The sequence below is a fragment of the Sebastes fasciatus genome, chromosome 10, assembly GCF_043250625.1.
Source record: "Sebastes fasciatus isolate fSebFas1 chromosome 10, fSebFas1.pri, whole genome shotgun sequence".
NCBI lineage: Eukaryota > Metazoa > Chordata > Actinopteri > Perciformes > Sebastidae > Sebastes > Sebastes fasciatus.
The window spans coordinates 31,254,141-31,276,430 of record NC_133804.1 but is presented as its reverse complement, the minus strand read 5'-3'; the positions used below and the strand labels follow the sequence as shown (position 1 = coordinate 31,276,430).

The 22,290-nt window shown below is 38.6% G+C and overlaps 2 protein-coding genes across 7 annotated transcripts in view; one reads left to right on the top strand and one right to left on the bottom strand.

The window, feature by feature from the left end:
• The window catches only part of pttg1 (PTTG1 regulator of sister chromatid separation, securin), a 324,950-nt gene that overhangs the window by 5,922 nt on the left and 296,738 nt on the right, over positions 1-22,290 (bottom strand). The window lies entirely within an intron of this gene.
• Positions 417-20,508, top strand: septin6 (septin 6). 6 transcript variants are annotated; one of them, XM_074649362.1, is made up of 11 exons: positions 417-748; positions 3,631-3,745; positions 5,563-5,758; positions 7,021-7,207; positions 9,829-9,990; positions 10,750-10,846; positions 12,077-12,245; positions 12,462-12,594; positions 13,137-13,327; positions 14,747-14,793; positions 16,330-18,417. In XM_074649362.1, exons 1-10 carry the CDS (start codon positions 719-721, stop codon positions 14,748-14,750), a joined length of 1,284 nt encoding a protein of 427 aa, XP_074505463.1. In that variant the 5' UTR covers positions 417-718; the 3' UTR covers positions 14,751-14,793; positions 16,330-18,417. The 6 variants fall into 6 exon arrangements, 5 of the variants coding, with proteins under 5 accessions (XP_074505463.1, XP_074505465.1, XP_074505462.1 ...); XR_012595662.1 differs by lacking the exon at positions 14,747-14,793 and adding an exon at positions 14,388-14,441 and having other exon boundaries at positions 592-748; XM_074649364.1 differs by lacking the exon at positions 16,330-18,417 and adding an exon at positions 19,324-20,508 and having other exon boundaries at positions 592-748.

The window sequence follows — 22,290 nt, the reverse complement described above, 5'->3', positions numbered from 1 at the left end:
TATCGCAGGTCCTTACTTCCTGCAGCTGTCAGACTCTTACACACCAAAAAACTGGCAATAACCTAATATTTTCAGGTGGATTTTCATTCATTCTCACTGTGCAATATAATTTTCCACTTGTGCATTTTTGTTAATAGTCTGTTTATTGTCAATACTGTATATACTGCTCCTATTGTTATACTTCCTTTTATTTAAATGGTTCATATTTTGTTACACTTTGTTTAGCTCTTTTTTTTACTGTGTTAGCTGATGCATCTTGTTTTTTGCACTATCCTCTTTGCTGCAAAATTTACACTGCAAATTTCCCAACTGCAAGACTAATAAAGGCATATCTTATCTTATCTTATCTTATCTTATGTTTTATACTCTATTTCCGTTTCACTGACTCTGTGGTTCACACTAGTTCACTTCCATTCGCACTGGACGATACCATTAAGGCATCATGTGGGGGGGAGCTCAGTGGGTAGCGCTCATTTTTAAACAAAATTATCTTTAAGTTTTTTTTCAATACATGTATGTGGCGTTTATAATTGTCTTAACTAAACGACGTTCAATGCGAGCACAGTTATTACAACATCGTACAATTGTAAAATAGCCTGTTGAATAGTGGTACATTCCCCACTAGGCCATCTTTCAGCGTAACTCTAACGGCTGCAACTTCTCGTTGCTAACCAGAGAGAGCAGCAGAGGTTTCATCCTCCAGCTAACAGATAGCACCATGGCGTCGACTGAGATAGCAAGGCAAGCGGTGAGTAGCCTATTTTAATCACTATCAACACATACCTATTAATAACGTGTTTTACCATCCTCATTAATGTCAAATAATATAACGTTAGCGTTACGTAAAGAGTGTGTAAGGTGGGATATATTTAGGTTAGCTAGCAACGGTTAACGGTTGTATTCAAAAATTCAATGTAACGTTGCTAAACAACGACATGGTGCATTGTGGGATAAAATGTTTTAAAACATGTGTAGTAGTAGCCTCTGTAGTACACTGTGTAGTAGAGACTCTGTACGGTAAACCGATAATCTATTATAGAGCCGTCGGTAGGCCATTCATTCTCAACGCCCCCATTTCAGCACAGCTCCGGTGCTCATTTCCGTTATGTTGTTTCATGTAAATCCCGTTAACTTTCAGTCGGGCGTTGTCTTGATGGTTCATAGACAACATGGACAAAAGAGACTCTAGTTGTAGGCTAGAATATATATGATACAACTTTATTGTATGTTTGCACTGAAATTCATTTTGCATCCATAGGCAGCTCAGTTTGAGAAAAAGTACACATCCAATAGACATACTGATACCATAGACAGACAGACAAGTAAAGACCCATCAGACAAAAAACAAAACACATCACAATTATTCATACATTGCCCATGACAAAATGACCATCAGTCCTCTGGATTTACATGTCTTTAGCAGCACATTAATTATTATTTAGCAACAAGATGGACTATATATATAAATGTATATATGTATGCCCTGCAATTTTGAAAAGCTTTTGTTAAGTTTGCCTGTTTTTTTGTTTGAGGTTGGAAAGGAAGCCACTACACCCAGAGAGAGTGCTAAGAATAGAAAGTTTTTAAATTTTTTTTATTTAACCAGGTTAGTCCCATTGAGATTAAGAACCTCTTTTCCAAGGGAGACCTGGCCAAGACGGTCAGCAGCAAGAACACAAAGTTACAGACACACAGACACAAATAAGATAAAATAAAGTTCACAAACACTAAAAGCACTAAAATTTGCATTAAAAGAGAACTATCTAAAGACAAATGGGGGGACAAAAAGGAACTTTTCTGGGAGTCAGCGGTACAACAAGGGGGCTTAAAACATTGGCATGCCATAGAGTCTGCTTCTAAAGCCTTCATTTTAGATTTAAAAATATTTAATGATACCAGCTCCTTGATTTTTAGGTCATTTTGGAGCAAATTACAGGCTGAGGGTGCAGAATATGCAAAAGCCCTTTCCCCAATTTTTGTCTGAGCTTTTGGGACAGAGAGCACAAAGAGATCCTGTGAATGCAGTGAATACTGTCAATTTTTTTGCGTAATAAAAACACTTAAGTATTGCGAGAGCAGACCCAGAATCACCTTATATATAAGGATGTACCAATGGGAGAGCCTATGGGTTGCCAGTGCAGGCCATCCCACCCGAGAGTACAACTCACTGTGGTGAGTCAGAGCTTTACAATTTGTGATGAACCTTAAGGATGCATGGTAAGCTACATCAAGCATTTTTGCAGTTTGATATCCCTTTGCGGCTCAATGAATGAAAACCCGCTGTGTGTAACTTGGCTGTGAGTGTCTTGAAAAGCAGGAATGATTTCAGGAATGTTGCACTTGCAGCTGAAGAGGAAAGGCTGTTTGTTCAGTCACATTACCCCCCAGTTTTCTAAATACTCCCTCAGCTGTTTAAACCCAATTTCAACTATCCAAATACTCCACAACTGTCCCAGCACCATCAGCTTGACCAGTTATTTTAAATTGACCCTCAAACGGAATGTTTTCCCCCTCAAAGCCACATTGGAAAGCAAGTTAAGCAACACAGTGTTATGTTAAGCCACATAATGGCTGGTTGGCTGAGGTTTTTTGCTGGTGGAGAGCTCTCACTTTTGCCATATAATCTAAATTCTTTGCTTTCCTGCACCTCATAATGTAGACGTGGGCTGCAGAAATGAGAACTGCAGAGATGGAGATACTCGCCAGCAGCCACACGCCCACACACACATGCAACAACAGTGCTTTTACACTTTGGTGTTTTGTGTCACTCTGGTCCAGAGATAGACTGTGTACAAACAGTGTAAAAGTAGAGAGGAAGGGAAGTGCAGCCGGCCAAATATAGGGTTCAAGTCAAAGTTACACCACAGAAACTCTATATTAAATGGACTCTTTGGCTCTTAATTTTGTCATTTTTGTATTTGAAAACAGTCAGCTTTTACATTATATATTTATTGTCAAAGCTCTGTTGTTTTTGCAATTATCTTGACATGAACACTGATACCTTTCCATATATGTACATTGTGGTTTGTAACTGTCTCGTCTGCGGGTAGAAAGTTTCAGCGCAGGAAACAGGAAGTGAGCAACATTGCACCTGAAGTCAGTCTCAAAGACTAACATGATCAAATATGGTGGCAAGTGTGTTAATTTGAGTGTTGAGTGGAAACATATTGTTATTTCTCCACAGAATAACAATCATTGAGATGAAGTAGGGCTGGGCGATGTGGAGAAAATCAAATATCACAACATTTTTGACCAAATATTGTAGGGTTGACTATTGGTGCTTTCACAAAATATTTACAAAATGAGATTTTTGATAAATAATCATCAGTAATGTGGATATAATGACAAACTGGGTGAAGACAAATAATATAACTGCTAGAACAATTTGGTAAGGTAACACTTAGGCCATATTACGATATCAAATCTAAAACATTATCTATTCTCATATCACAATATTGATATAATATTGATATATTGCCGAGCCCTAAGATTTAGATGTTAATTATAGAGTGTTAGAGAGAAACCTGTGCATGCTTATAGGCTTGAGAGCGTAGTCTTAACAAGGTATATCGGTGCATAAGATAGTTCCTCAGTGATTGATATTTATCAGATGTTTTATGTTGATTTCAGGGTGAAGGTGCTCGTGCTGTCCCTCTGGCAGGCCATGTCGGCTTTGACAGCATGCCTGACCAGCTGGTCAACAAATCTGTCAATCACGGATTCTGCTTTAACATCCTCTGTGTTGGTGAGTATGTCATGCATGAAAATGCTTTTACTCTCTCTCTCTCTCTCTCTCTCTCTCTCTCTCTCTCTTGCTCTCCCTAGGCTAAAAGATGACTTATTTGCTTCAATGAAAGTCAGGCTTTTCCATAAGATGCAAAGCACATTGCTCAGTATTTGACCCGCTTAGTTTCCTTTGGGCCAGTCAGCATTGGTTACCATGATGAGTGAGATGCTCTGGGTTCAGATAGGAAATTCAGAATTGTCTCCAGGTAGTTATTTTAGTATGACATTCATCATTGTGACTGTTAAAAACAAACAGAATACAAGCATTTCGCAGGATTTGTGAGATATGTTTGCCTGTACATCCCTTCAGCTTCATTAAGTGCTAGGATTATTCACTCACATACACTCAGCCATTTTATTAGGTGCACCCAGCTGCAACTAATGAATTCCAATACAACAGTCCTGCAATAAACCCAAGCTTTATGGAGGATATGAAGTTCAGTTTGTGTTTAATCTGTTTTAGATAGGCGTTGATTCAACTTTATGGTCATTTTGAAGGCTATAGTTTGTTGTGCTGTTTCATTGCATTGCATTATACTGAGAGGAGTTTCTAATATTTTTCCACTCCACTTGTGTCAGTGAGCTGGCTTTGGATGTTTCAGGTTTTGGCCACATTGCATTACAGCCTGCCACACACAGTCAAAACAAGTTTTGCTATTTGGAATCCTGTTGTTTCAGGGGCACATAAAATCCATTTTGTAATAGTTTTCTTACTAGCAACCATAATAATCTTCAAAAGGTATGTGTTGCTTGTACTGAGACCTTTAGAAACATTTCCCAGGTACAAAAAGGTAAAAGATAAATCAGAATTCAAAAGTCCAACAACAATGCGTTTTTCATAATTTAAACAAAAAACTAATGTCTTCATTACATTATATTGGTGCCATTACAACCAGAACTTCTAAACTCTCTTAACATACATTAAAATCCATTCAAGCAAAGATGGTGCTAACCACATCGTTTGCTGCAAACTGTAAATGCTGTTGTGTGACTCACTAGTGCAGCATTTCACAGTAGTACAAGCATTACTTGAGGCCAAGACATGTGATCTTTGTTTTTCTATATTTTGGTTGTGGTCTAAATTTCCAAAGAGGGAATCAAAAATGTGGAGATGATTGGTTCCACTGAGCTAAAAGATGACTGACATTTCTGCACAGGGTTTTTATCATGTTATTTATCATTTCATTTATCATTTCAGGGGTTTTGATTGCAACTCTTTCCAGTTTGTCCCTCAGTTTCTTCAAACAAGATGCCAAATTGGCAAAAGGACCCTTGATGCATCAGTTACTTTGAATTCGGAGGGAACAGAAATGGGCTAACATGCTGTACAGACTGTAGGTCAGGCTGTGATGAATAAAAATAGCATTTCTTACAGAGGAAGCTCTCCGAGTCATCTGACAGCCTCCAACAGTAAATGGATGTCAGAATGCATCAGTAAATAAGCAGCTACTTCTGCTACTATTGTGACTGTAAGCATTTAAATGAAATATTTTGTTTGGAGCATCTTCAAAATGTCACATTTAATCTACTCTCACTTTATGAGACACCTTTTTTAGGCTACCATTTAATAGGTGGTCAATAAAAGTGTGTTTATAAGAAGCTGACAAAATAAAAAGGGTCAGTATGATCGACTTTCTGCTGGTTGGGAAGTATACAGGGTGAAATGACAGACATTGCCATGTAAGCGGAGGTGAAGATGACAGTTAAGTGTGGCAGAAACTAAGATCAAGGTTTATAGGTCCCAGTAACCTGATAAATTTTCTCCGTGTTCTCCAGGTGAGACGGGTCTGGGGAAATCCACCCTCATGGACACGTTGTTCAACACCAAGTTTGAGGGCGAGCCCACCCAGCACAACCAGCCGGGAGTCACGCTCAAGTCCAACACCTATGAGCTCCAGGAGAGCAACGTGCGCCTCAAACTCACTGTCGTCAACACCGTGGGCTTCGGAGACCAGATCAACAAAGAAGACAGGTAAAGCAGTCTGGACAACTGTCACGTCTTTGAGAGAGGGAAAGCTCTGATCTCAGAAAACGGGTTTCTGTCATGCAGTTCTTGTTTTACTGACGTGCTTTATCTTTGTGCGCAATAGCAGAAATCCACACTTGATTGTGCACACAACATTCCTGACATACAATGACTCTGTGAGAGCTCTGAGCCTTTTGGGAGATCAGGTTTCATTCAGTCCTGATCCTGAGTGAAACCGTACCCGTAGGATGTGGAATCAAGTCTCCATCTCAGGGAGGTTCATAGTATCAACTTTTACAAACAGAAATCCGATCTAGATGCTTTCTTTCCTTCTTTTTCTGGTGTTAAACAAGATTTTTAGCCGCTGTAGACCACTGTCTGGAAGTATTTTATCAAACATAAATTATTGTTATAAAGCTTCCCATCCACAACATAATTGCTAACTGTGCTCCTGAGGTCAGATTAGGGCGAGATATCATGTGAGCTCCAGCTCTGTAAGCTCTCTGTAATGGGAAGGCTGCGCTTGTTCCCAAGTTTCACACTTTGTTCAGTATCAAGTTGCCGATCTCACAGGAAATAACATGGACTTACTGTATTTTACACAAGCACATACTAATAGTCATGTGAACTCCCTCTGGCAGAATATCCTCCATATGTACACAAGCTGTGTGTTTCTGTGTTTGTGTCTGGGAAGGGTGAAGCTTCCTGTAGTTCCCAATGCATGGGGTCCAACATCTTTATTTTCCATTTTCTGTAGAACATTTGTTTGCTCTGTTTAATAATTACATATATATACAGTGTGTGTGTGTGTGTGTGTACACACACACATATATATGTGTATATATATATATACACATACAGTATTTATCCCAGCCTACTAAAGTTTAGTTTCAGTGATATTTTTTACTGGTGACTGATGACCAACTGAACACAAATGCCTCGTAAAAACAGTGGTCACATAATATTTCCCAACTTTAGGAGTTGACGAGGGTCGCCTAAATGCTTCATTAAACAATTTAAACGAACAATGGTATGCGGGTATAAGGGCCCCACAACATACTCCGTCTTTGTTCTCCAAATCTGGCCACATTCGGAGGAGCCTTTGAAAGGGGATAGTATGTCTATTTCCAATCAGTGTTCACCTTTTGATATACTGTATGGGTGAAACATAATGTATTGTTTAGTAACAGGACAGGTGCTAATAAAGCAGTGTATTCAAAGAAAAAGATATGCTGAAATTACTTCCCTGTTTCTCCTTTTTGTGACAGCTACAAGTCGATCGTGGAGTTCATTGATTGCCAGTTTGAAGCATATCTACAAGAGGAGCTGAAAATCAAGCGCACGCTACACAGCTACCACGATACCCGCATCCACGCATGCCTGTACTTCATCGCTCCCACGGGGCACTCGCTCAAATCCCTGGATTTGGTGACCATGAAGAAACTTGATAGCAAGGTGAGCTTCACTTCACTTCATCAAAGTATTTTAAACAGCCAGAGGCCATTTTTGTGTCTCAAAAGTTTCGAGTAGAAATTGTTTTTGTTATTTTTTTTTAAGCTGGGGGATAATTTATTCAGAGACCCACTTTCAATCCTGGGTGTTTTCCATCAGTTCCAGATCAATTCCAGTACGTGTTGGGGTTTAATACTGACTCATTTAAAGGGACAGTGTGTAGGATTGGCTGCATCTAGTGGTGTCGTTGTAACCAACTGAGTACCCCTCCGCTCACTCCTCCGTCGTAACGTTAGCCGCCGAGTGCAAAACTGGGGTAATGCCGTTCGCCTCGCTCACAGGCTATCCTTACCATAATAACACAGACGGCGGCTGGCAGTTCCACGTTTTTGCACTCTGCGGCTCACGTTACCACAGTTTCACAAGCGTGTCAGAGAACTACGGTGGCCTTCAGGTAACGTAAAAACTCGAAAGGTTCACTAGAGCCAGTGATTGGTTTGTCCGTTCTGGGTTACTGTATAAACTTGGACTATGTGAAGAGGACCTGCTCCCTATGTAGATATGAAGGATTTAGTTTTAGGTGATAATACACTAATGAAAACATAGTTATGAATATTATATCCCATTTCTGCCAATAGATCTTCTGAAATGTTGCACACTGTTCTTTTAATGTAAAAGCATCATACTGTTTATTTGCAATTGTGAAGATTCACAAATTGAATAGCCATGCGTGGTGTCTGTATTGCAGCAGAATGATGTTAAAGAATAACTGTTGCAATGCCTACGAACATGAATAGACTTACTGTAGCACGTCACAGATATACGGTAGGTAAATCCCTTGGCACTGCACTGTTTGCAGCATTTGATCCGTCTACTCTAGTCCTGGGTCATAGACCTTTTCTAGGCCATCTGCCTTCATGCAAATTGGCTGTGGTCCTGTTAGTGCGTCGGTGTAGGTCAGCTGTGAAATGCAGTCAGCTCAGTGACTGCAGCCTCGTTTTTTTGCGAGGGCCTTTCCACAGTAGCTTATTTGCATGGACCTCCTGGCTTTTGTACAAAGAGTCGGCTCAGTGTTTGCCAGAGCAGCTGTGCCCTCTGGCAAGTGCTCACAACAGCGTGATCCAGAGCAGAGCCTCCTCTGTTTACGCATTCACCTAGGGGGGGGCGTACAAACAATACTCTGCTGAGGATTCAACGTCTTGCTCATGGACACTTCAGCAGTCTCAGTGGTGAAGTAAAGTGTTCGCATGACCCTGAGTGTCACTTGTTGTTAGTTTAAAGGGGCCCCCAGTTGGAGAGCAAATAATTTGGGATTGTGTAGGCGACAGAGCTTGTAGAAAATAGTTGTGTGGGAGGGAAAGTCTCATTTTTCATCAGCCAGTTGTAAGTGCATTAATAAGAATGACCCTGCCTGTTTTTTCCCTCCTCCATATCCCTCTGGATTTCTTTTTCTGTTTGGATAACATGGTTAGCATAAATGTCGTTGAAATCATTTGTGTCTGACTATTAACACCATGTTTGGAGAGCTTTTAAGTGATCTGGAGCAGGAGATGGAAGCCTGCTGCTCCCTTTACTATTTTTATCTCTGTGCTTAAGAATGTGTAATTGTTTGTGATATAAAAAAGGCCTGGAGCTAGAGAGAGGTACTGTGATGTGTTTAGATGATGAAGAGAGCACAGGTTATTCAGTACCCTTTTCTTTTTGAAATTGTACAATCCTGGGTAAGCGATGATTGGAAGGGCATAAAAGAAATGGATATAGATAGAAAGATAGATAGATAGATATAGATGTATTTTATTCTGTTGCTAAACCTGAATGTTGTTCAGTGGGAGATCCTACTTCTTAAAGAGCAGAATTATTGGATGTGCGGTGTTTTTAAGCATTGAGTCTTTTTTTAAAAATACATCAGGTCTTTTCTAAATTTGGACTATGCAGATGGTGATGAGAAAAAGTTGCCACTGACACACATCTAGTATTTAGTTGCATATCTGAAAGCGTTTGCAGGGTTCGACATTAACCATGGCCCTTGGCCACAAAAGGTTACTCTGTGGCCACCAAATAACCGCTATAGGTGGACCCCCGTGACCACCAAGTTTTATCAGGTCTCTCTTGAGAATGAGACGCCGTGTCTCAATGAGATTACCTGTCTAAATAAAGGTTATATAAAATAAAAAAACATCCTCATATTTTGAGCCTTTGCCAAAGCAACATTACAGTTCCACAAACATCCCCAGGGTTATCACCTGGCCTAAGCATCAGGAAAAAAATGTAAATGTATTTTTAATATGTTTTTTTAAACTTAAATGTGTAATACAAGTAGCAAACTCCTTTAAGGAATAACTCCGTGCATACGTTGTGTGCATAACATTAGCAAGTGTGCTATTTTGCTTGCCATCTGCTGATTAAAGTGAAGGGGGTTAGCCCGGAAGTTAGCGACAACTTCGACCCAGGCTGAGGTGTAGATTTGAGCCACCAAAAAATTTACTTCTTTGGTCACCAAATATAGGGGCTCGCTCGGTGGCCTGTGGGGCCAGTGCTTTAAAATATTAGAATCTGTCCCTGCATTGTCTCACCTTGTCATTGTGTCCACCTACATTAAATATCTCCTCATTTCTCAATGGCAGGTCAACATTATCCCAATCGTTGCCAAGTCGGACGCCATCTCCAAGAGCGAGCTGGCCAAGTTCAAAATCAAAATCACCAGTGAGCTGGTCAGCAACGGAGTGCAGATCTACCAGTTCCCCACTGACGACGAGTCCGTGGCAGAGATCAACTCCACCATGAACGTAAGGCTGACGACTGTCTTTCTATCTACATCACATGCTTTTACACATAATATGTTACTGAGTTCATATTAGACATAACGTGGGAAGTAATGTTGAGTCTTCCTTTTATTCTTAAGGAAATACAAACGTAACACGTTTCTTGTTTGTAAGTTTTAACATAAATTCCGTTACCGGCATAAACAACATGTGATGCAGAATCAGGACAGGCATCGTCTGTGTCTGCTCAGGCAGTCAGGAAGCCGCCCCGTGCATGGAGGAGTGTGTTCCGAGCAGCACAATCGGCCAGCTCTCTCTGCAGGAAGCCTGCGGTGTGGGAAAGGGCCTCTGTTCACTGACAGATGAGCCAAAGGCTAGCTTAGCTGCTTATGAGGTCTGATCTGGGGAAATGCCTTAACTCTCCTTAACTGATTGTGTTAGATTGTTGCCTCTTGGCTGTTGTCGTACAGTCTAACCACTCTGTTCTGATAAAATGTCATACATCTTCCTGTCAGAGCTGTTTCTTGGTGTCTGTGAAGATTGGCTCTGAATGGTCAGGTTACATAATAAATACAACACATTTTTCTCTCTTTTCTTAGTAATGTTAACACTGTGTAGGAATGTGTCCTTAGCATGTATGAATGTGATAGTTGCAGTAATTTTGAGTAATGAAATGTTAGTAGAGCTGCAGCATGTATATGTGCAATTTTGATGGTGGTTTGTTGAGTGAATTTGAGTTGTGTTTCGCGGTATACCAACGTTGCCTTTCCCTCTACTCCACAGAGCCATTTGCCGTTTGCCGTGGTAGGGAGCACAGAGGAGGTGAAGATTGGGAACAAGATGGTGAAGGCCCGGCAGTACCCCTGGGGGACGGTGCAGGGTAAGCTTAGGTCACATCCTGCACAGGAAATGAGAGCATGCTCCCTCTGGTCAGAGCTGCTGCAGCTACTCCCTCCCCTCATGTTCCTCCTCGGCTCCTACAGCTGCTGCAAACTAGTTGATAACCTGTTATATAACCTCATTTAGCTGCAGCACTCTCTCTGCCATTACACCGTGTTTTAGAGCTGCTATTAGCTCCTACAGATTTAGAAAGTCACTGACGATGTTTCAATTGATTTATTATTATTGACTCACTTTATCAATCCATAAGAGTGGCTGTAATGAATTGCCTAGAGATAGCTAGTAGATCTGAAATGTTACACTGATCTGCTCTTAAGCTGTTTGATACTTTTTCAGCCTCATACTGTACAGCCTTAAAATGTATGGGGTTATTGTCAAGTGTGTGTGTGTCTACCGTGTGTGTGTTTTGCCAGGACGAGGTCTGTCCAGCACATAGTTTTAATGCAGTGCAATCCATAATGATGTGGATAGTTTTAGCTTGTTTTTTATAGGGCTGAAATTGCCAATTATTTCCATAATCGATTAATCTGCAGCTTATTTTCTTGATTAATCGCTCGGTCTATAAAGGTCCACAAAGTAGTGAAAATGTTCATCAAGGTGACATCTTCAGATGTCCTGTTTTGCCAACAGTCCAAATCCCAAAGATATTTAGTTTAGACATTCACATCCAATGATCTGTGTAGAAATTGTAGCTCTATATACAACCTCCCTGACGGTAAATAGGGTTTCGATTTCTACACTGTTTACCCAATATGGATATGAACACCTTTAAACAGCCCTAAAGCTGAAAGTCAGCACTTTAACCTCACAGTCATTGTTTCATTTGAAATGCAATATGTTGAATTGCAGCCAAAACAATGAAAAACTGCATAATATTTCTGTCCGGAGGCTTTATCTGACATTGGGTCTGTTTACCACAGATGGACTGTGTGCGTGCATGTTAGCTCACATGATGTCACAAGGTCTGCGGGAGTGTGGTGCTCAGTCCAGTAACAAAATCAATAGACAAGCCACAGGGCATGAACACTATTCTGTTCTGACTGGGTCTGTGAAATACTCTCAGGTTATAATACAGTAGATTATTTGCTGTAAGTTAATGTAGATGTTAAGCGCACACGTGTTGCAAATAACATAATCCATAATGAACAGGATGCCATCTGATGTGTTGAGTAAAACACTCATGTGTCACTACGATGTGTGTCTCTCACAGTGGAAAATGAGAATCACTGTGACTTCGTCAAGCTGCGGGAAATGCTGATCAGAGTGAACATGGAGGACCTGCGAGAGCAGACGCACACGCGTCATTATGAGCTCTACCGTCGCTGTAAACTGGAGGAGATGGGCTTCAAAGACACAGACCCTGACAGCAAGCCCTTCAGGTAGTAGACTGGAGACTGCTCTCATACAGCTGCACTTGTGATCTTCTTTTATCTTCTTGCTCTCCATCTATTGTATCTACACCTCTCTCTATTTCATATAGCATTTTTCTACATTCATTCATCAATGAAACCAGTTTCTGTCTGCATCTAGTGTGTTGTACAGTGTAATGTTTCTGGTATTCATTTTTATTCCCTTTCTCCTTTTTCCGGTGCCAGTCTTCAGGAGACTTATGAAGCTAAGAGGAACGAGTTCATGGGCGAGCTGCAGAAGAAAGAAGAAGAAATGAGGCAAATGTTTGTCCAGAGAGTCAAAGAGAAGGAGGCCGAGCTCAAAGAAGCAGAGAAAGAGGTACCGTGATTAAACCTGGATCCTACACCACCCTGAAATATCATGTGCATCACTGGAGGAGGATCGTTGTTTGCATGATGCTGTTTCACATGTGTTCTCATCACGTTGTACGCTCGTGATAATGTCATTATGTTATGCCTTTGCACTCAATCTGCTCATAAAAATTGTGCTTATTTCAAAAACTAAAAAAATATGCATAGTTCAAATAACTTGAGTGTTAAGAAATAATTAATTTTTTATCAACATTTTGTGTGTTTATTTAGTATCGTTTTATGAAAAAACATGTCAGATGTTTATGACACAATGTAAATACTCGTATCAATTATTATGGTTTATTGACTCACTTTACCATTTAGCTTAGGTTGTACAGAATATAAGGATTTGAAGCATTGGACGATACTCCAAGAAATTACATCATAAATAAGCACAAATACCAATGTAGGCACTGGTGGACCATTTCTACGGAGTTCAAAGGGTTAAGGAAGTTTCTGCCCTCCTCTTAAATAACACAAAGCATCGTTTCTTTTGTCGCCACCAAATAGCTGCACGAGAAGTTTGACCGTCTGAAGAAGCTCCACCAGGACGAGAAGAAGAAACTGGAGGACAAGAGGAAGTCCCTGGACGACGAGCTCAACATGTTCAAACAGAAAAAGACTGCTGCAGAGCTCTTGCAGAACCAAGCCCAGCAGGCAGGGGGCTCCACCACACTCAAGAGGGACAAAGAGAGGAAAAAGTAAGTATTGTTCTGTTCCTCCTGTGCCTTCCTTCACGTCTGTCCTTACATCTTAGGTGCAGGAGACCACTTCCGGTTGTATAAGGATTGGAAAAGTCTGGATACTATGAAACTGAGAGGACCACAGCCACATATTTTTTACATTGACATTTCAGGATGTTCATCATTTGCCAAATCAGTACATGATATATATGTGAGAAGTTATTTGTGGTTGTTGTGCAATAGTCTAAAATAGGAAGCTATATCCTGACAAAAATGCAAACTTTCTTTCCACTTTGTGCTCATGTGCTGTGGACAGAACTTAATTTCCGTCTGTCCGACTAATATCTTCAAGCGCTTAGCAGTTTCTCTGTCACCACTCATTAATAATCCTCCTGATATTTGTATAATTTAATGCGTGGAGTATTTAAAGGCTCTAACCTTCTCCTAGACTCTCACTCTGATCTTCTAAGAGGCAGATGAATGCTCCACTTTACCCTCCATATAATAACAGAGAATATGTTTAGCACTAAATGCCATGCTAAGAGAGCTGACGAGAATTCATAATTTATCACCAATGTGGAAAATTATGAGGAGCAGAGAGGGGGAGTGACTGGCGACAATGCCTCGCTGCCCTCGTCTTTAAATAGTTGAATAGTTGCCAACCCTCATAAATCATCGTCATGAAATAAAAATACTCTGAACAGATTTGTGTAAATAACTTTATTACCACTCTGTTAACAATTACTGGACAGTTCCATTAACTTGAAAGGGAGCTGATAAATGAAGTACATTTATTTCCAGTGCGTAATTGTTTCAGTGGAAACTATTTGACAGTTTTCCTCACAGTGGCCACTCCTTTGGTTTTTAATACGAACTCAATTTTCCATATTTGTTTTTCCTGGTATATCGACATGAATTCTGTTGTTCTTTCCAACAGTTTATATCAATAGTTTCATTAAATCATGAGACTGTTTAGAGGCAGTGTTTGAAGCCAGATATGCTCACGTCCAGTTGTAGTGTGCTGTTGACATTGTTGGTCCCTTCATGTTGGTAATCAACTCCTGGTTTTGTGTTGAAGCTGATGTGACGCCATGCCTGTTAGAAAAAGGAAGAAGACACTTGCACTGAGAAGGTTCTTGTTGCTTTATTTTTCTTCCCTGTTAATTTATTTCCTTCACAGCCACTTCTTCTCTTTATGAGCTCTGCCTGGAAAGTTTCTCTTCCAAAAAAGGGGGCCGCTGTGCAACTTTAGCTTTGTCTGTGGGTCACTGATCAAAACCGACTATAGAGTGTTAACACGGATAATATTTATGTTTATCTGTCAACGTTTTCTTCAGTTCCCAGACGACACAGTTCTTGATCACTGCTTGTTGTGTAGATGTGAATCTGTCCTGTGAGTGCATGTGTCACCTATGTTGCATCCGTAATGTTTTCCAGTTAACTCCTCCCACACTTGCTGCATGCTGCATGGGGCATCTTTTCTGGTAAGACACCACGACGATCTAAAAATATAAATGAGGTATCAAACTTTTAACTCATGACATGTACATGAATAAAGAATTACTGGAAAATACAAGTTAGAAATAAATCATTACCTAAATTAGAATTATTATTAGAATAATCACATGCAATTTGGGGCAAGTCATAGTCAAGTCAGCACACTGACAGCTGTTGTTGCCTGTTGGGCTGCAGTTTGCCATGTTATGATTTGAGCATATTTTTTTATGCTAAATGCAGTACCTGTGAGGGTTTCTGGACAATATTTGTGTTAATTGATTTCCAATAATAAATATATACATATATTTGCATAAAGCAAACATATTTGTCCACTCCCATGTTATTAAATACTTGACAAATCTCCCTTTTAAGGTACATTTTGAAAAGTTAAAAAAATGTGATTAATTTGCGATTAACTATGCACAATCATGCGATCAATCGTGATTAAATATTTTAATCGATTGACAGCCCTACTGGCAACGTTTCTACATTACAGAGTGTTTGGAGGTTTAATCCATTCTGCGGATACTCTCCTTTTTTTCCCCTCATTGACTCTGACATCCTGCACTCGGCCTAAATATAGAACAGGCTGTGCACACAACTACCTTTCTGCTTCTCCACATTAGAATTTAACCACAATCAAATGAACCTTTGAAAGCTGTTAAAACTATTATCTAATTAACATGCATTTAATTTCATCTTTAAAGTTACTCAAATGTGATACAGCGTGATAAATGGGCACAGTAATTCCGATATTTGAATATAGTATATAATTAGTAACATCTGTGTCGATCATATCCTTGAGCTGGCAGTGTTTACCGTCCTTGTGCCAGCCTATAAATCAACCAGTTTATTAGCTCCCCACACACCCATTTGATGTACTGCCCCATCTGCCTCCCTAAATCCACAACAGTCTCTTTTTTGTGGCTCTCCAAAGTCCTTTCCCCACCCGGCCCTGCGATCGCACAAAGAGCCATTCAAGGCTGAGCTGAGACTAACAGGCCACACCAGAGCAGCAAACGAGCCTCGGGGCCCGGCTCTGTTTGTAGCGATGACATGTTCTGTTGATCTCACAGCCATATGACGACTCCCTCTGCCTCCTCTCCCTCTTGAGTGGATACAAAAGCCAAATCCACAGAGGAAGATGTTGTCTAGATCAACCGCTGGGGAGGGTAGAAGTGAATGAAGACATCTGTCTTGCAATCTGTAAACTCCTCAAGCAGCCCAGGACTGTTAAAATAGATGAAAACAAGCTGCTGTTTGATGAGGAAGACAATCAGACGTTGTTTAAAGGGGGCGCGACAAAACCTCTAAAAACTACATTTATTTTTCTGACTCCAAGAAATAGACAACTCTACTTGCACCCTACACTCTGTACACTTTTTGAGTTGCCTGAAAAGCACGATCTCCTCTAAATGCCATCTGGTCACTAATGTTGATGTGATGTCATGTGAAACAGTGTGTGTCGTGATGATGTTTTAACTCAAAAGAAAGCAATAACAGCCCTTCTCTCTCATTTCCAGCTTAGGATTCCTGTAGAAAAAAAAGTGCTCCCTTGTGGCCATCCTGCTGTGAATGAGTTTCCACCCCATCATCCTTTTACAGTACCCCTTCCCCACCCTCACCCAACCCCCATAATCCATCCCTCCACATGCCCCCCTGCTCTCTGGAAGACGCTGGGCATTGCTATTAGTTTGACATCACCTTTTTTTATTTGCTGAATGATGCCTGTATGTTATATGTTTTGTTTTTTATAAGCAATTATTCGGCTTGTCTTTTTATACGAATTTACAAAACAATGCATTCCATGTTTGTTTTATATGAAGTGATTAATTGCATGATGGAGTGAGCTTTTTTAATAAATATTAACATACATGACTACTGTTGTGATGGGCAGAAATGTATTGAGGGTAAAGTGAAACATGCATCAGACAGTGGGACATGAGTATGAACAGTACATTTGATCAAAGATCTGCAGTAGATTACAGAGAAGAAAGAATTAAGACGGTTGAGGATTGATGCAAGGATGGATTAAGTTAATGTTGATCCGTCTTCAGATTAAAGGACAGCAATCAGATTAGTGATTCTCAATTTTACAAACTCCATTTAACAGCTGTTTCTGAAACATCTACTTATCATGACATTGTAAACAACAATTACCAACATACTTGTTAGTACTTGTTTGTTATTAGTTTAAAGTTATAATCCTAAAGATTGTAGTGGTTACCCTGGTAACAGCGAGTGCAGTTTAATACTACAGCAAACACTCGTTGAGCTACTACTTTGTCAGAAATACAACAAAAGAGCTACTGGTGTATCTGTTTACAGCCAGGCCAAGCAAACATTCTGTGCATTCCAATGCCCATACTACCATACTAAAAAAAGATTTAGTATGTCAAATACAGTATGCCAAAAATACCAGGATGTCCTATTGCATCCGGTTGCAATGTGCAGTATGCGAGCCAGCATGCTTTTCTGACTGTTCTGACCCACAATCCTCTGTGCAGCGGATATATGAGCAAGAGGGTCAAAGTTCGAGACGCAATGTTAAGATGAAGTAGTATAACCCAATTGAATGCACACTGCATGCAACATTATTACACGACTTTGTTGAATACTCGATTCTGATTGGTCAATCACTGCGTTCTACAGTCTGTTATTTCTTTATAGCAGACCGTTGCTATGTATGACAGACCGTTGCTATGGGCGCAGTTCTGATGTCGGATTCTGGCAGACCGTTTTTGTGTCAAATTATTGATTTCTAAATTAAGTAGCTGTGTAATAACCGAGATAATGTACAGCTAGAGGGTCATTGTTGTGAAATAAACCCCTTCAGGGCGATGCAAGACCCCAGCAACAGTAGGAAAGTAGAAGTAACAGTAACTTAATACTGTAAGAAAGTGAACAGTAAACAACTTGAGGCTGATATCAAAATAAAACACAGCAACGCTGGATTACATGCATCCATCTTTTCCTGCTAAAACCTCATGCATGTATGAGGGCAAAATGAATCCACCTTGGGAATGGCGGACCCCTCCACTAACTATGTAGACTATATTTACAGAATGTAAATACGTTGAACGACTGTTAAAGAAAAAAATGCAGACCATACATGATATCAAAAAGGGGATTTGATTTCATGAATATCTTAAGAAATATAACTTTAAATGTTCCACTAATTATTACCTCAACCATATAGACATTACACAATAAGAACTGAATTGGAGACTTGGCTCGTTTTTGTTATTTATGTCTCTTTGCTGATGGTGTTTCACTTTAGCCAGATGCATGAGTAGTTGTGAGCCTAATCTCTTTGCCACTTCTCCCATACCTCATTCATTGTCATGTGTCATGTGCATACTTGTATTAGCTTTCACATTTGCACTTTTTTATTCACAAATGTGATGTTTTTTTATATATATATATTGATATTGTTGTCAGTGCAATTGTAACTTTCTTTTTTATTTTTACTTCCTATGAAGGCACATTTGAAAGTCATTCTTCATCATGATGTCCATTGTCCTGCAGGGACTCGTGTTTTTTTGTATCAGTGTTACACACAAAAGAAATATTATCTCAAAAGAAAATAAAGGCCAATTTTTCACCAAATATTACAACTGTGGCCATAATCATTGTGTATGACAAATATTGCTGTAAATTAGGAGATTAGATTAAAGTGTTAAAACTCCAGTGAATGAGAATTGATGCCAATAAGCGTCACTTTGATGATCTGATCAGTTATTCCTTGTTTTTTTTCACCACTTCAAGGTTGCTTGTATTGTCTTATGAAAGACAACTTGTCTTGCATTTGAGACATTTCTGCATAAAAAGACTTCCCACATGATACCAGGGTCAAAATGCATCAAGAGAAAGAGCCGTTCCCTCCTCCTTAATAATCCTGCGCTCACTGGTCTATGTGGTTTCACTTTCCTTTGCAGTAATCCCTGGCTCTGCACTGAGTAGGCCCTCAGCCCTCAAGCTTTGCTAAGGGACCAGCCTTTGTGGGTACTGAGTACCTCAAATGTGACCAGAGGCTTTGTGGACCCCGTCCTTCAGGGTTTCTTAATCATTACCTGCTCTGCTATAATATTGATTAATGTGTATCTGTGTTTCACTGCAGCTCTAACCTCACCCACGGCAATCTAACTCTTGCTTTTTTTTGCCTTTGCTTAATTTTATATGTGCACTTGTTTTTGCTGTGACTAACACCTTTTTCACTTGATGTAGATTATATGCACATTTATTGTCACATGTGGATAATTATTAACGATTTTTCTCACTTAAATGGACTAGAAGACAATCATGTGGTTATAACTTAAATGAATTCACAGTTTAAACATCATGCATCATCAAAATAATCATGATTTGAATGTGTTGTTTGACTATGATCTAAGGGATTATACCACCTAACTTTGTATTGATGATAATCAAACCTAGATCTATTTTCTACCTGATATGAGAAGTGATTCTGCTTTGCCTCCTCTAACTGCTGGCTTTCTCTCTCTTTGTCTCTTTAGCTTCTTTTAATCTGTCTTGACCACCTGAAGAGGGGATTGCAGCTTCAGCAAGAACTAAGCACCCTTTTTACCTCTTCCTGTTTTTTCCTCGCTGTATCAACCCTTTTTTATTCTCCCCATTGCATCTCCTTTTGTTGAATTTGGCCTTATGTGGACTCGCATGGTATTTCTGACCACCTAGTGAAGCTCTAAACCCATGCAGGTTGGGAACCGGGCACAGTTTAAATCTGCTATCATGTCTTAATGTATATAAAGAGACTCTAATAGAAGTCAGTTGGGATTCACACATTTACAGGACTCATTATTTGATCTTCACTTGAAACAAAATTGCAAAGACCTGCACTATGCACTCATCTTAATACACGCTATACTGAAACATCAAAGCTTGCTGGTTTAAAAACAAACTCATGAAGGACAGAAGCACTTAATGCACTATGTGTGTAATGTGTTATAATGAGTAGTCATGTTGTTTTCTTAAATTTATTTCAAAATGAAAATCTGCTTCCAAGTTTTCTGAACATTAAATTTAAATTTAGAGTCACACTCATGCAAAAGCCAAAGCAATATTTCTACTTAGCACTTCATTTGATGGTGCCCATGTTTACATGTCCCTGTTGAATACCATGGAGGTCACATGTAATGGCCTTTTTTGATTACACATTGTGCTTTAATATTCACTTGCCTATTCTATATTTTTTTGCATGCATCTTTTTTATTTCATTACCGCTGTGATCTTTGACCTGCTTGTTTTTTTTATCCTTTTAATAATTCAGTTTTGCAACTTCATTGCTGTTTTCTTCAAACGGTGCAGTTTATTATTATTAATGTATATTTGCTCTGTCCTATCATTTCAGCTCCCTTTTTTGCCAAATATTAGTATAAGATGGAGTTGAACTGAATCCCAGATAGGAGTATTAAACAAAAGATACTCATGCATTTGTATAATTTATAAGGATATATTTTGTGTATTGAAGTGGAGACTTGTTGTTTATTACCTTTATGACCTTTGGACGTGACTCTGAGTGTAAAGTAACATTTTGGTGTCAGAATATGCCATACATTTTTCTAGTATCAGTCATCACCTCTTGTAGTCGAAAACTCTCCCACACTACAAATAATTAAATATCTTACTTTAGTTTGATTCCATTGATGTACATTTTCAATAAAAAAAAAATATGATCTAAACATATTAAGCTTTTGTCTTTTATTTACAGTGTTGGAAGCTCGTGGTTACCCCAAATAATTATTTTCTGGGCAGTAGCACTGTAGATTTTGTGGGCGATGAGCTGATATGACCTATAATCAGCACTTACTATATAATGAGTATGAAAACTATGAGACACCTTCATGTTCAGCAGTTAAATTGTGAAGTATTTATTATGCATCTTTTTACAAGAATAACCTGGCCTAGAGTAGTTAACACATAAACACACATACAATTGATATACAGCATTCATATATAGCACAATAAAATGGGACCTGAGAAACTTAATTATATATTATATAAATTATATAAAAAAGTTGGAATTCCTGATATTAAGGCAGCACTTCCACGTGAAGTTTCTCTTCTATTACGAGAAAAAAAGTTGTAATATTACGAGAATAAAGTCATAACTTAACAAGAGAAAAAGTCGTAATATTATGAGAATAAAGTCATAACTTTATGAGAAAAAAAGTTGTAAAAATATCGATAATAAAGTCATAACTTTACGAGAAAAAAGAAAATAGCATGTAAAAATTACTTTTTAATATTACGACTTTTTTCTCATAATACTACGACTTTTTTCTCATAAACTTCTGACTTTTTTTCTCATAATATTACAATTTTTTTTCCTCATAAACCTATGACTTTATTCTCGAAACCTCCGATTTTTTTTTTTTCCTCAATGTGGTCCTAATACTCCGTTGTACCGTCGTACCATAGACCTACAACAATGATAAATAAAAATGAAAGTGTAAACAAAAAACAGTTATTCATTTCCATTTTTAAAAATCCACAGGGAGCCACTGGAGAGGAGCTAAAGAGACGCATGTGGCTCCGGAGCCGCAGGTTGCTGACCCCTGGTGTAGACAAACATTCTTAATACTGTAACTGTACTGCTTTTGTGTCATGTTGCACTCAGCTTCAGTGAAACTCTGCAGTGATTAACATACAGTATTTTAAGTAGGAATATGTATTTGATTTGTCTCTTTTATTTTAATTATTTATTTATTTTTGCATTTTATTTGAATACTAGGATTTTGTAGATAGATTCAAGATTCAAGATTTAAGCCCTTTATTGTCATTGTGTAGTACAACAAAATTAGATTGTGACAATCCCATAGGTGCTAAAAAAGATTAAAAAAAGATATAAAATATAAAAGATAATACAATATAAATATAAAAATACAATATGTATATTGATGAGATGACAGTTTCGCCAGATAGATATTATTTTTTAAATTTATTCATTTTTTTTTTTTATCTATTATTTTTAATTATTTTATGTTAATATTGTTTTGCATATAGGAGTTTGCTTTGTGGACCAAAATGTGACAATGTTCATATAAAAAAACAATAAAATACTAATTACAAAAAATAATATACAGTATCTTTACTGATCAATAATATTTAACATATTTCTGCTATAAAATGTGTTTTGTATAGTTCTTTTTTCTTTTTTTCAAAATTACAGTATACATAGTAACAGCAGAAAGCCATTAAAAACATTTACATAAAGAAGAAGCATAGCGAAAACATAAACAAAGAGCTGGAAAGGATAAAACGACAACAGAAATGAAACAAAACCAACATAAAATAAATTAAAAAAAAGAGACCACACGAGAGTATGACAATAATTTCACTTAAAAACATTAAAGATATTGCATACATTCATTGTTTTCATTTCTTTTTTGTTTTGTGAGGAAGAAATTGTTGACAGATATAGATCCATTTCTTTCATAAATACAAAGAAATTTTTTTTTTTT